Here is a 15674-nt window from a genome sequence, read left to right on the forward strand (position 1 = left end):
GGAGCTTTAAGCTGATTGTGAGGTAGTTGAACAACGGAACAGGCCTCTTTATTGTTCCGGACCTTCGGATGCGGCTCTTTTCAGGTTCTTTCACGACCTACCTACTCAGTTAGTACCTACTTACATTATCTCCATTTAAATTATGTTATAAACTCTGGAAATCCATCCAGATATGAAGAGTGCGGAATGTTTCCACAGTGGAACACAGGATCTGGGACTGTGGTCTTATATAAGACATGGACAATGGAAAAGACTGTGTTCAGTCAGCCTTGACCAATATCTCTCGCCAGAGATCATCTGCTGCTGGAAAGTGCTTTTCTTGCTCTCCGTGCTTTCTGAGTGTGCTGCTTTTCCACACATTATCATATCCAGCCAGTTCAGGTGATTCATACTACAGAATCATTTATCTATCCTCTTTGGTGTTCATCTATTAGACACTTTAATGTAAAGTTACCTATTTAACGTCGATGTAACTCGAGCTGGATTTAAACCCACATCTCCGGTGTTGCTCCAACCAACCTCTCACTCCCAAGGTCATTGAATCTCCTTTCTGTTATGGGCTTAACAGTCATAGTCTCAACTGGAAATGGTCTCTTCCCTCTTCTCCCTTACCCCAGCTATATGTGTCGTCTGAGAGTCGATTCAACACCCTGGCAGAGCTGGTTCACCACCACTCCACGGTAGCCGATGGCCTCATCACCACACTGCACTACCCGGCGCCCAAACGCAACAAGCCCACCATCTATGGCGTGTCACCCAACTATGACAAGTGGGAGATGGAGCGCACCGACATCACCATGAAGCACAAGCTGGGCGGGGGCCAGTACGGAGAGGTCTACGAGGGGATCTGGAAGAAGTACAGCCTCACCGTGGCCGTCAAGACCCTCAAGGTACACGTCTCAGGGGGTTTGTTGGGAGTCTCGGGAGGGGGATTAAACCATCAGAATGACTTGATGACAGTGTTTTTGTTTTATTTTTGTATTTATTTTTTGTAGTAGTTAAAAGTGCAGTTGTCAATATTGTCTTTTAGCTGCTTGTAGTCTTAGTTAGGCAGTTGTAAAATAACAGTGGAGTTTCAGGATGGTGTGATGGGAACTGGGAACTGTGCTGAGTATACCACCACCTGGTGTAGAACAGAAGAAGGTTACCCCGTTTAGACATCTGCTGAGCAAACACACTTATTGTAACGCATCTATAGGTAGAAACATGTGAAGCTAGCCATACGTATAGTCTACAGTGCCATCAAAGTATTCACACCCCTGGACTTTTTCCACATTTTGTTACAGCCTGGATTTAAAATGGATTAGATTTAGATTTTTGTTCACTGGCATACACAATACCACATAATGTCAAAGAGGATTTATGTTTTTTGAAATGATAAATTAATTGAAATGGCTTGAGTCAATAAATATTCAAACCCTTTCTTATGGCAAACCTAAAGTTCAGGAGTAAAAAGATTGCTGAACAAGTCACATAATAAGTTGCATGGACTTGTGTGCAATAATTGTGTTTAACATAGTTTTTTAATGACTACCTCATCGCTGTACCCCACACATACAATTATCTGTAAGGCCCCTCAGTCAAGCAGTGATTGTCAAACACAGATTCAACTACAAAGACCAGGGAGGTTTTCCAATGCCTCGCAAAGAAGGGAACCTATTGATAGATGAGTAAAAATAACTAAATTAAAAAGCAAACACTGAATATCCCTTTGAGCATGGTGAAGTTATTAATTACACTTTGGATGGTGTATCAATGCACCCTGTCACTATAAAGATACAGGCGTCCTTCCTAACTCAGTTACCGGAGAGGAAGGAAGCTGTTCAAGGATTTCGCCATGAGGCCAATGGTGATTTTAAAATCAAATTTATTTAAATAGCCTATCTTACATCAGATGATATATTAAAGTGCTGTACAGAAACCCAGCCTAAAACGCCAAACAGCAAGCAATGCAGGTGTAGAAGCACGGTGGCTAGGAAAAACTCCCTAGGAAGGCCAAAACCTAGGAAGAAACCTGGAGAGGAACCAGGCTATGAGGGTGGCCAGTCCTCTTCTGGCTGTGCAGGGTGGAGATTATAACAGAACATGGCCAAGATGTTCAAATGTTCATAAATGACCAGCATGGTCAAATAACAATAATCACAGTGGTTGTCGAGGGTGCAACAGGTCAGTACCTCAGGAGTAAATGTCAGTTGGCTTTTCATAGCCGATCATTGAGAGTATCTCTTCCGCTCCTGCTGTCTCTAGAGAGTTGAAAACAGCAGGTCTGGGACAGGTAGCACGTCCGGTGAACAGGTCAGGGTTCCATAGCCGCAGGCAGAACAGTTGAAACTGGAGCAGCAGCACGGCCAGGTGGACTGGGGACAGCAAGGAGTCATCATGCCAGGTAGTCCTGAGACATGGTCCTAGGGCTCAGGTCCTCCGAGAGAGAGAGAGAGAAAGAGAGAATTAGAGAGAGCGTACTTAAGTTCACACAGGACACCGGATAAAACAGGAGAAATACTCCAGATATAACAAACTGACCCTAGCCCCCCGACACATAAACTACTGCAGCATAAATACTGGAGGCTGAGACAGGAGGGGTCAGGAGACACTGTGGCCCCATCCGATGATACCCCTGTACAGGGCCAAACAGGCAGGATATAACCCCACCCACTTTGCCAAAGCACAGCCCCCACACCACTAGAGGGATATCTTCAACCACCAATTTACCATCCTGAGACAAGGCCGAGTATATCCCACAAAGAGCTCCCCCAACGGCACAACCCAAGGGGGGGCGCCAACCCAGACAGGAAGATCACATCAGTGACTCAACCCACTCAAGTGACGCACCCCTCCTAGGGACGGCATGGAAGAGCACCAGTAAGCCAGTGACTCAGCCCCTGTAATAGGGTTAGATGCAGAGAATCCCAGTGGAGAGAGGGGAACTGACCAGGCAGAGACAGCAAGGGTGGTTCGTTGCTCCAGAGCCTTTCCGTCCACCTTCACACTCCTGGGCCAGACTACACTCAATCACAGGACCTACTGAAGAGATGAGTTTTCAATAAAGACTTAAAGGTTGAGACCGAGTCTGCTTCTCTCATATGGGTAGGCAGACCATTCCATAAAAATGGAGCTCTATAGGAGAAAGCCCTACCTCCAGCTGTTTGCTTAGAAATTCTAGGGATGACAATTAGGAGGCCTGCATCTTGTGACCGTAGCGTACTTGTAGGTATGTACGGCAGGACCAAATCGGAAAGATAGGCAGGAGCAAGCCCATGTAATGCTTTGTAGGTTAGCAGTAAAACCTTGAAATCAGCCCTTGCCTTAACAGGAAGCCAGTTTAGGGAGGCTAGCACTGGAGTAATATGATACAATTTTGGGGTTCTAGTCAGGATTCTAGCAGCAGTATTTAGCACTAACTGAAGTGTATTTAGTGCTTTATCCGGGTAGCCGGAAAGTAGAGCATTGCAGTAGTCTAACCTAGAAGTAACAAAAGCTTGGATACATTTTTCTGCATCATTTTTGGACAAAGTTTCTGATTTTTGCAATGTTACGTTTTTTGCAATGTTACGTGTTATGAAAAAAAGCTGTCCTTGATAGTCTTGATATGTTTGTCAAAATAGAGATCAGGGTCCAGAGTAGCGCTAAGGTCCTTCAGAGTTTTATTTGAGACGACTGTACAACCATCAAGATTAATTGTCAGATTCAACAGAAGATCTTTGTTTCTTGGGACCTAGAACAAGCATCTCTGTTTTGTCCAAGTTTAAAAGTAGAACGTTTGCAGCCATCCACTTCCTTATGTCTGAAACAAAGGCTTCTAGCGAAGGCAATTTTTGGGCTTTACCGTGTTCATTAAAATGTACAGCTGTGTGTCATCCGCATAGCAGTGAAAATTAACATTATGTTTTCGAATGACATCCCCAAGAGGTAAAATATATAGTGAAAACAATAGTGGTCCTAAAACGGAACCTTGAGGAACACAGACATTTACAGTTGATTTGTCAAGGACAAACCATTCAGAGACAAACTGATATCTTTCCGACAGATAAGATCTAAACCAGGCCAGAACTTGTCCGTGTAGACCAATTTGGGTTTCAATCGATGGTATCAAAAGCAGCACTAAGGTCTAGGAGCACGAGGACAGATGCAGAGCCTCGGTTTGATGCCATTAAAATGTAATTTACCACCTTCACAAGTGTCTCAGTGCTATGATGGGGTCTAAAACCAGACTGAAGCATTTCGTATACAGTGTTTGTCTTCAAGAAGGTAGTGAGTTGATGCGCAACAGCTTTTTAAAAAACAATTGAGAGGAATGGGAGATTCGATATAGGCCGATAGTTTTTAATATTTTCTGGGTCAAGATTTGGCTTTTTCAAGTGAGGCTTTATTACTACCACTTTTAGTGAGTTTGGTACACATCCGGTGGATAGAGAGCCATTTATTATGTTCAACATAGGAGGGCCAAGCACAGGAAGCAGCTGTTTCAGTAGTTTAGTTGGAATAGGGTCCAGTATGCAGCTTGAAGGTTTAGAGGCCATGATTATTTTCATCATTGTGTCAATAGATATAGTACTAAAACACTTGAGTGTCTCCCTTGATCCTAGGTCCTGGCAGAGTTGTGCAGACTCAGGACAACTGAGCTTTGGAGGAATACACAGATTTAAAGAGGAGTCCATAATTTGCTTTCTAATGATCATGATCTTTTCCTCAAAGAAGTTCATGAATTTATTACTGCTGAAGTGAAAGCCATCTTCTCTTGGGGAATGCTGCTTTTTAGTTAGCTTTGCGACAGTATAAAAAATACATTTTGGATTGTTCTTATTTTCCTCAATTAGGTTGGAAAAATAGGATGATCGAGCAGCAGTGAGGGCTCTTCGATACTGCACGGTACTGTCTTTCCAAGCTAGTCGGAAGACTTCCAGTTTGGTGTGGCGCCATTTCCGTTCCAATTTTCTGGAAGCTTGCTTCAGAGCTCGGGTATTTTCTGTATACCAGGGAGCTAGTTTCTTATGACAAATGTTTTTAGTTTTTAGGGGTGCAACTGCATCTAGGGTATTACGCAAGGTTAAATTGAGTTCCTCAGTTAGGTGGTTAACTGATTTTTGTCCTCTGACGTCCTTGGGTAGGCAGAGGGAGTCTGAAAGGGCATCAAGGAGTCTTTGGGTTGTCTGAGAATTTATAGCACGACTTTTGATGCTCCTTGGTTGGGGTCTGAGCAGATTATTTGTTGCGATTGCAAACGTAATAAAATGGTGGTCCGATAGTCCAGGATTATGAGGAAAAACATTAAGATCCACAACATTTATTCCATGGGACTAAACTAGGTCCAGAGTATGACTGTGGCAGTGAGTAGGTCCAGAGACATGTTTTTACAAAACCCACTGAGTCGATGATGGCTCCGAAAGCCTTTTGGAGTGGGTCTGTGGACTTGTCCATGTGAATATTAAAGTCACCAAAAATTAGAATATTATCTGCTATGACTACAAGGACCGATAGGAATTCAGGGAACTCAGTGAGGAACGCTGTATATGGGCCAGGAGGCCTGTAAACAGTAGCTATAAAATGACTAGAAGCTCAATAGACGAAAAACATCTGGGTTTTTTTGTAAATTGAAATTGACTTAAAACAGTTAGAGTTTAATGGCTGTGATCGGAGAAAACTGAGGATGGATCAACAACATTGTCATTACTCCACAATACTAACCTACATGACAGAGTGAAAAGGAAGCCTTTACAGAATACAAATATTCTAAAACATCCTGTTTGCATTAAACAAAATGTGGAATATGTCAAGGGGTATGAATGCTTTCTGAAGGCAGTGTAGATGTATCTAACTCTGAATATATTTTCACCTGATGTGTGTGGTTGACCCTCTGGCCCTGTTCTCACCCACTCAGGAGGACACCATGGAGGTGGAGGAGTTCCTAAAGGAGGCTGCTGTCATGAAGGAGATCAAACACCCCAACCTGGTACAGCTACTGGGTGAGTTACTGGGTTATGTCTCAGGCTGCGTCTCAAACAGCACCCTAATTCCCTTGATATTGCACTACTTTTAACTAGAGCCCTCAGTCTTAATTGTCTCTTTGTGAAATGCCACACTGTACTGCCATTGTCAGTGCTGTGACTAACTCTGCCTCTCTCTCTCTGCCAGGCGTGTGCACGCGGGAGCCCCCATTCTACATCATCACAGAGTTCATGACCCATGGCAACCTGCTGGACTACCTGAGGGAGTGTAACAGGGAGGAGGTGAACGCTGTGGTGCTGCTCTACATGGCCACGCAGATCTCCTCCGCCATGGAGTACCTGGAGAGGAAGAACTTCATCCACAGGTGAGACATGACACTAGCTTAACCTCAGTTTCTCTTTCTTTGCATTTCTTACCTTTCACTAACCTCCCCTGCCCCTCACTCTTGCCTATCATTTGCCCTCCCCCAGACAGAAATATCATATGTGCGCTGTTGCTGTGAGATTGACTTTGCCCCAGCATGTTTTATTATGGCCTAGAAGATGTGATTTATGTCCTCTTGTCGATTCCCCAATTTGCTTTTAATTGTCAAGCTTGTTGAGACTCAGCTTCATACTCAAGTGCCCACGTAACAGACAACACCTAAAGACATAGATATTAGAAGAGAATTGCCATCCTAAAAAAATACATCATGCTCCTCTGTTTTCGCTCTGTGCTCCAGGGACCTGGCAGCCCGTAACTGTCTGGTGGGGGAGAACCACCTGGTGAAGGTGGCAGACTTCGGGCTGAGCAGGCTGATGACGGGGGACACGTACACGGCCCACGCTGGGGCCAAGTTCCCCATCAAGTGGACCGCCCCGGAGAGCCTGGCCTACAACAAGTTCTCCATCAAATCTGACGTCTGGGGTGAGTTTGAAGATGACACAGTAACTCAATGACAAATGTATTTCTGATATTTAGAATTATTTATGTCATTGTAATTACAATGTCATAGTCTTGTTTTGGCATGCAAATAGACTAATCTCTGTACTTTGTTATCCCAAACTCCTAGCGTTCGGAGTGTTGCTGTGGGAGATCGCCACCTATGGGATGTCTCCGTACCCTGGCATAGACCTCTCCCAGGTGTATGAGCTCCTAGAGAAGGACTACCGCATGGACCGTCCGGAGGGCTGCCCAGAGAAGGTCTACCAGCTCATGAGGGCCTGTGAGTACACATACATCTGTCTATGTCTAAATGGCACAGCCTGGCTTCTCAAAATAGTTCTCTAACTACCTTCATCATGTTTTGTTTGTTTAATGTCTACTGGAATGAAGTCATTGAGTGCTTAATGACTAACTATACTGAACAAAAATATAAACGCAACATGTAAAGTGTTGGTCCCATGTTTCATGAGCTGAAATAAAAGATCCCAGAAATGTTCCTTACGCCAAAAAGCTTATTTCTATCAAATTTTGTTCACAAATTTGTTGACATCCCTGTCAATATAATATATAAATCAAATCAAATTTATTTGTCACATACACATGGTTAGCAAATGTTAATGCGAGTGTAGCGAAATGCTTGTGCTTCTAGTTCCGACAATGCAGTAATAACCAACAAGTAATCTAACCTAACAATTCCAAAACTACTACCTTATACACACAAGTGTAAAGGGATAAAGAATATGTACATAAAGATATATGAATGAGTGATGGTACAGAACGGCATAGGCAAGATACAGTGGATGGTATCGAGTACAGTATATACATATGAGATGAGTAATGTAGGGTATGTAAACAATGTGGCATAGTTTAAAGTGGCAAGTGATACATGTATATAGATAAAGATGCAGTAGATGATATAGAGTACAGTATATACATATACATATGAGATGAGTAATGTAGGGTATGTAAACAATGTGGCATAGTTTAAAGTGGCTAGTGATACATGTATATAGATAAAGATGCAGTAGATGATATAGACTACAGTATATACATATGAGATGAGTAATGTAGGGTATGTAAACATTATATTAAGTAGCATTGTTTACAGTGGCTAGTGATATATTTTACATCAATTCCCATCAATTCCCATTATTAAAGTGGCTGGAGTTGAGTCAGTGTGTTGGCAGCAGCCACTCAATGTTAGTGGTGGCTGTTTAACAGTCTGATGGCCTTGAGATAGAAGCTGTTTTTCAGTCTCTCGGTCCCTGCTTAGATGCACCTGTACTGACCTCGCCTTCTGGATGATAGCGGGGTGAACAGGCAGTGGCTCGGGTTGTTGTTGTCCTTGATGATCTTTATGGCCTTCCTGTGACATCGGGTGGTGTAGGAGTCCTGGAGGGCAGGTAGTTTGCCCCCGGTGATGCGTTGTGCAGACCTCACTACCCTCTGGAGAGACTTACGGTTGTGGGCAGAGCAGTTGCCGTACCAGGCGGTGATACAGCCCGACAGGATGCTCTCGATTGTGCATATGTAGAAGTTTGTGAGTGCTTTTGGTAACAAACCGAATTTCTTTAGCCTCCTGAGGCCTTCTTCACGACGCTGTCTGTGTGGGGGGACCAATTCAGTTTGTCCGTGATGTGTACGCCGAGGAACTTAAAACTTACTACCCTCTCCACTACTGTCCCATCAGGAGGAGGGAACAGGAGGGGGCCCAGAACTCACCCTTGTGGGGCCCCAGTGTTGAGGATCAGCGGGGTAGAGATGTTGTTACCTACCCTCACCACCTGGGGGCGGTCCGTCAGGAAGTCCAGTACCCAGTTGCACAGGGCGGGGTCGAGACCCAGGGTCTCGAGCTTGATGACGAGTTTGGAGGGTACTATGGTGTTAAATGCTGAGCTGTAGTCGATGAACAGCATTCTCACATAGGTATTCCTCTTGTCCAGATGGGTTAGGGCAGTGTGGTTGAGATTGCGTCGTCTGTGGACCTATTTGGGCGGTAAGCAAATTGGAGTGGGTCTAGGGTGTCAGGTAGGGTGGAGGTGATATGGTCCTTGACTAGTCTCTCAAAGCACTTCATGATGACGGAAGTGAGTGCTACGGGGCGGTAGTCGTTTAGCTCAGTTACCTTAGCTTTCTTGGGAACAGGGAAATGGTGGCCCTCTTGAAGCATGTGGGAACAGCAGACAGGGATAAGGATTGATTGAATATGTCCGCAAATACACCAGCCAGCTGATCTGCGCATGTTCTGAGGACGCGGCTGGGGATGCCGTCTGGGGATGCCGTCTGGGCCTGCAGCCTTGCGAGGGTTAACACGTTTAAATGTTTTACTCATGTCGGCTGCAGTGAAGGAGAGTCCGCAGGTTTTGGTTGCGGGCCGTGTCAGTGGCACTATATTGTCCTCAAAGCGGACAAAAAATTATTTAGTCTGCCTGGGAGCAAGACATCCTGGTCCGTGACAGGGCTGGTTTTCTCTTTGTAATCTGTGATTGACTGTAGACCCTAATACATACCTCTTGTGTCTGAGCCGTTGAATTGTGACTCTACTTTGTCTCTATACTGACGCTTAGCTTGTTTGATTGCCGTGCGGAGGGAATAGCTACACTGTTTGTATTCGGTCATTTTTCCGGTCACCTTGCCCTGGTTAAAAGCAGTTGTTCGCGCTTTCAGTTTCATGGGTATGCTGCCATCAATCCACGGTTTCTGGTTTGGGAATGTTTTAATCATTGCTATGGGAACGACATCGGCAATGCACTTTCTAATGAACTCGCTCACCGAATCAGCCTATTCGTCAATGTTGTTGTTGGAAGCAATGCGGAACATATCCCAGTCCACGTGATCGAAGCAGTCTTGAAGCGTGGAATCAGATTGGTTGGACCAGCGTTGAACAAACCTGAGCGCGGGAGCTTCTTGTTTTAGTTTCTGTCTGTAGGCAGGGAGCAACAAAATGTTGTGGTCAGCTTTTCCGAAAGGAGGGCGGGGGAGGGCCTTATATGCGTCGCGGAAGTTAGAATAGCAATGATCCAAGGTTTTACCAGCCCTGGTTGCGCAATCGATATGCTGATACATTTTAGGGAGTCTTGTTTTCAGATTAGCCTTGTTAAAATCCCCAGCTACAATGAATGCAGCCTCGGGATAGGTGGTTTCCAGTTTGCAAAGAGTCAAATAAAGTTTGTTCAAGGCCATCGATGTGTCTGCTTGGGGAATATATACGGCTGTGATTATAATTGAAGAGAATTCCCTTGGTGGATAATGCAGTCGACATTTGATTGTGAGGAATTCTAACTTGAGTTCCTGTATGTTGTTGTGATCACACCACGTCTCGTTAATCATAAGGCATACGCCCCCGCCCCTCTTCTTACCAGAAAGATGTTTGTTTCTGTCGGCGCGATGCGTGAAGAAACCAGCTGGCTGCACCGACTCCGTTAGCGTCTCTCGAGTGAGCCATGTTTCCGTGAAGCAAAGAAAGTTACAGTCTCTGATGTCTCTCTGGAATGCTACCCTTGCTCGGATTTCATCAACCTTGTTGTCAAGAGACTGGACATTGGCGAGTAGTATGCTGGGGAGTGGTGCGTGATGTGCCCGTCTCCAGAGCCTGACCAGAAGACCGCTTCGTTTGCCTCTTTTACGACGCCGTTGTTTTGGGTCGCAGGCTGAGATCCATTCCATTGTCCTTGTTGGAAGGCAAAACACAGGATCCGCTTCGCGAAAGTCATATTCCTGGTCGTACTGATGGTGAGTTAACGTTGCTCTTATATTCAGTAGTTCTTCCCGACTGTATGTAAATGAAACCTAAGATTACCTGGGGTCCCAATGTAAGAAATAACACGTAAAAAAAACAAAATTCTGCATAGTTTCCTAGGAACGCGAAGCGAGGCAGCCATCTCTGTCGGCACCGGAAGTACTATATATAATCCATCCACCTGACAGCTGTGGCATATCAAGAAGCTGATTAAACAGCATGATCATTACACAGGAGCCCCTTGTGCTGGGGATAATAAAAGGCTAATCTAAAATGTGCCGTTTTGTCACACAACACAATGGCCACCGATGTCTCAAGTTTTGAGGGTGCGTACAATTGGCATGCTGACTGCAGAAATGTCCACCAGAGCTGTTGCCAGAGAATGTTAATTTCTCTACCATAAGCCGCCTCCAACGTCAGTTTAGAGAATTTGGCAGTACGTCCAACCGGCCTCACTATCCACAGACCTTGTGTATGGCGTCGTGTTGGGGAGCAGTTTGCTGATGTCAACGTTGTGACAGTGCAGTTATGGTTTGGTCAGGCATAAGCTACAAACAACGAACACAATTGCATTTTATCAATAGCTATTTGAGTGCACAGAGATACTGTGATGAGATCCTGATGCCCATTGTCGTGCCATTAATCCGCTGCCATCACCATGTTTTAGCATGATAATGCATGGCCCCTCGTCGCAAGGATCGGTACACAATTCCTGGAGGCTGTAATTGTCCCAGTTCTTCCATGGCCATACTCACCAGACATGTCACCAATTGAGCATGTGTGGGATGCTCTGGATCGATGTGTACGACAAAGTTCCAGTTCCCACCAATATCCAGCAACTTCGCACAGCCATTGAAGATGAGTGGGACAACATTCCACAGGCCCAAATGTACAGCCTGATCAACTCTATGCAAAGAAGATATGTCGCGCTGCATGAGGCAAATGGTGGTCACAACAGATACTGACTGGTTTTCTGATCCACGCCCCTACCTTTTTTTTAAGGTATCTGTATTCCCAGTCATGTGAAATGCATAGATTACGACCTAATTTATTTATTTTAAATTACTTATTTCCTTCTATATCCCGTAACTCAGTAAAATCTTTGAAATTGTTGCATGTTGTGTTTCTTTTTGTTCAATATAGTTGAAACATGTCTGCCAATATTGAAAAATCACTGAATGTGAAATAACCAGACACATTCATATCATGCAGACAGTTTTGTGTTTGGTACCAAACCTCATTTCCTGTTCTCTCCCTATCTCCCAGGCTGGAAGTGGAACCCGACCGAACGGCCCTCCTTTGCTGAGACCCACCAGGCCTTTGAGACCATGTTTCAGGAGTCCAGCATCTCTGACGGTGAGTGTCCTTATATTGTCACAATTACTCACGTTATAGCTGAATTTAAGACAACTGTAACTCTTCAATTTGAGGTATTATCTGTAGGTTGTGTGCTAGATCAAACCAGATTGAGAGAGAATAGCTTCTAAGCACTTCCAGACAATATTTGGGTCAGTAATCTTTCAGCTTAGAGGAGTTAATTTGCCATCTGTTTTCCAGGTGCTGTACTTCAGAGCTGTTTAAAGGTTATAGGAGCAAGAAGTAGGTTAATACACAGTCTCTGATGCTGGTGTGTGTGTCATGTGACAGAGGTGGAGAAGGAGTTGGGCAAGAAAGGGAAGAAGGTGGTGCTGGGCCCCATGCAGCAGGCTCCACAACTGCCCACCAAGACCAGGACCCTCCGTAGGAACGTGGACCGAGATGGAGACAGCCCTGGTGAGACTCGCCTAACACACCCCTCTTCTCAATGCACCCTTAAGTGTTTTTAACCCATATTTAACAGATGTCAAAAGAGCTTTGGGACAATTTATTGAGTGTTCAATTGATGATATGCATGTCTGTGTGTTCACCCAGACGCTTTGGAGCCGGAGGTGGCTGTGTCCCCCATGCTCCCCAGAAAAGAGCGTCCGTTCCTGGACAGCAACCTGAACGAGGACGACCGCCTGCTGCCCAAAGACAAGGACAAGTCCCGCAACAGCCTCTTCAACCTCATCAAGAAGAAGAAGAAGACGGCGCCCGCCCCGCCCAAACGCAGCAGCTCTTTCAGGGAGATGGACGGACACCCGGAGAGACGGGGGCTGGCGCCTGACCACCGAGACGACTTTAACAACGGCAACTTCAGTGATACACATACCAACGATCCCAACAAGGTTCTGGGTGCTAACAACAATGGGGCAGGAGGTATTACCAATGGGGCGCCCACCTACCCGGGCCCCTTGTTCCCCCCTCAGCATGCCAGGAAGAAGTGTACGCCGGTGGTGCCCAGTGTAAGTGGTAAGACTGCCACCACTCCACCCAGCGAGGAGGATATAGTATCTAACTCGAAACGTTTCCTGCGCTCCTCCTCGGCCTCCAGCATGTCCCCAGGCTCGGATCGCTCTGAGTGGAAGTCAGTCACGCTGCCCCGCGACCTGCACAAAGGCCATTTTGACTCGGGTACCTTCGGGGGGAAGCCCGCCCTGCCCCGCAAGAGGGCCAACGAGAAGCCAGAGATCAGCATCCCTCGCATGGGCGCCCTCACCCCCCCACCCCGCCTGCCCAAGAAGACAGAGGATCCATCAGATGAGGTGTTTAAGGATGCGGAGTCCAGCCCCCTGACGCCCAAGCTTAGTAGGAGGCTTCCAGGGCAGGGGGTAGACAGCTCCAAGACCAGCGCCCTGCAGGCCGAGCTGCTCAAGCCCAACGTGTTTCCCACTCTGGGGGCAGCTGGGGACGAGTGCAGGGCCCGCCGCCACAAACACAACCTGGACTCCTCCGGTCACAGGGAGAGAGGCAAGTTCCAGAAGCCCAAGCCTGCTCCCCCTCCACCCCCGCCCTCCAGTGCCAAGTCAGGCAAGATCTCCCGCAGCCCCACTCAGGAGCTCCCCTCTCCCACAGACACCAAAGCCAAGGCCTCAGACTCCCACAACCCATCCAGCCCCAGTGACCAAGCTCGCTCTCTCCTGGAGGGCCACAAGAAACTCAGCCTCAGCACCTCCTCTAAACCACAGCCGTCAAAGACCTCCTCTTCCTCAGTGTCTGGCTCCACCTCCAGCCCCCTGGGCTTCTCCTCCCTCTCCTCCCCAGGAGACCAGACCTCTCCCACAGCCTTCATCCCCCTCATGAACACCCGCCGCTCCCTAAGGAAGACGCGTGCGCCCCCAGAGCGCCAGCCCAACTCTGCCATCACCAGGGAGATGGTCCTGGAGGGCACGGAGCTGCTGCGTGCCGCCATCGGACGCAACTCTGAGCAGACTGGCAGCCACAGTGCCGTGCTGGAGGCGGGCAAGAACCTGTCCAAGTACTGCGTCAGCTACGTGGAGTCCATCCAGCAGATGAGGAACAAGTTTGCCTTCCGCGAGGCCATCAACAAACTGGAGAGTAGCCTGCGTGAGCTGCAGATCTGCCCTGCTGCCACTGGGGGCACCAGCGGAGCACAGCAGGACTTCAGCAAGCTGCTCTCGTCTGTCAAAGAGATCAGTGACATCGTTCAGAGGTAGCGGAGAGGCCACACTGACTGAAAGAAAAAGCAGAACTTTAATGAACCTCCCCCTTCTCTCTCACTGCATGTAATGTTCCATAGTCGTGTCTCCTACACTGTGGTCATGCTGAACTCACGTTGAGGTGGAGCGCAGGGCATGCTGCAGTGCCCCTGGACAGTTTGAGCATGATGCACACTTCGGAGAAATAGATGTTATGCAGCCTTACAGGATGTCGGAGGACACTTCAAACACTAGACTGTGGTTACCATGCTCAGAATCAAAGGAGCCTTATTCAGATGTTTGAGTTTTTCCCTCATGTGTTTTGTCTGAAAGCCTTAACCAGAGAGGCCTGGGCCCAATTCTGCATCACGTCACCTTTTCATCAATCATTTTCTATGTCACAATAGACAAAAAGCATATCACATTCTTTCCTTTCCTGACAGAGTTGCGAATGTGCCACAAACATAAAGCCTTAAATGGCTGAGGATGCCTTCCAGCTCTGTGGAGACAAACAGCCAAACGTCTTGTTTCCATCCAGAAATAATGGGGAGTGTCTGGAAGTGCACATTGTCTCTCCACCTCATTTACCATTTTCCCCTCAGCTTGCGACATCACCCTTCATGGCAGATCTCTGTGGTGTGATATGAATGGTGAAGATGTGATTGTCCGTATTGAGTTTGAATTGATGCTAGTAGCAGTAATGCAGCACTGTGCCATAGAGGGAAGAAGCAAAGTGAGCAGGAAGACTACCTGGGAACATTTTGTTTATGTGCACAAGATCTGAATAGAGTGCCTTAAAAAACACTGGCTTTGGGAATTACGTTGATAAACTAAAACAGCGCAATATGGCCTTATAAATACTTATGTGGATGAGGCAAATTGTAATGTTTCTCCTTCAGGCAGGCATATGACTGTCATATACTGAACACTACTGGAGAGGGACCAGGGAACTCCAACGGATTTGAATGTTGTTTCCATCTTGTCCTCGACTGACCATTGTATTACATTCAACACACACCACTTACAAACCTCACAAAAGCCTTCTGTAGTTGGATGGACATCATGTTTTAATGTATGGAGGATGCATAACCAGATATACAGCGAGAAACTGACCATTTGTTGATTATAGGACAGTTATTTCTTACCAAACCAATGAAATGCCACTGTGTAGTCAGGGGGTGACTAAGATATTCTACTTGTCGTTTAAATGATGCATTTCTTTTCAGTATTAGTTTGTGCTGTTCCCCACACCCTTGCCCTGACTGACTGCAATGCCTAAGGACAAAATCAACCTGAAGCTGACTTTACTTCATGGTACTGTTCATGTATTTTTTATTCTCCCCCCCCTCCCATAAAAATCATGCCACTACTTTGATTTTTTTGTGTCCGAGCCACCTCACAATTTTAGACTTATTTTGCTTTCCTTTGTAAATATACATTTTCTCCCTGTAACTGGTGCAATTTTGCTACTTGAAACCCATCAATTGAATCTGTTCTTACTCTACTTACATGTTTACGTGCACAATGTGACAAGAATGACAAGCAGT

General features: G+C 46.2%; 1 protein-coding gene across 3 annotated transcripts in view; it reads left to right on the forward strand.

The window, feature by feature from the left end:
• The window catches only part of LOC112219306 (tyrosine-protein kinase ABL1), a 72196-nt gene extending 56700 nt beyond the window's left edge, over nt 1-15496 (forward strand). For all 3 annotated transcript variants that reach the window (XM_024380428.2, XM_024380429.2, XM_024380430.2), the window contains 8 exons: nt 618-890; nt 5879-5963; nt 6133-6310; nt 6668-6852; nt 6998-7150; nt 11876-11965; nt 12257-12382; nt 12521-15496. In XM_024380428.2, coding sequence (XP_024236196.1) covers nt 618-890; nt 5879-5963; nt 6133-6310; nt 6668-6852; nt 6998-7150; nt 11876-11965; nt 12257-12382; nt 12521-14145 — 2715 coding nt within the window. In that variant the 3' untranslated portion in view covers nt 14146-15496. The remainder of the gene's footprint in view (nt 1-617; nt 891-5878; nt 5964-6132; nt 6311-6667; nt 6853-6997; nt 7151-11875; nt 11966-12256; nt 12383-12520) is intronic.
• Nucleotides 15497-15674: the final 178 nt, after the last annotated feature.

Source organism: Oncorhynchus tshawytscha, linkage group LG20 (genome assembly GCF_018296145.1).
Source record: "Oncorhynchus tshawytscha isolate Ot180627B linkage group LG20, Otsh_v2.0, whole genome shotgun sequence".
NCBI classification, from domain to species: Eukaryota; Metazoa; Chordata; class Actinopteri; order Salmoniformes; family Salmonidae; genus Oncorhynchus; species Oncorhynchus tshawytscha.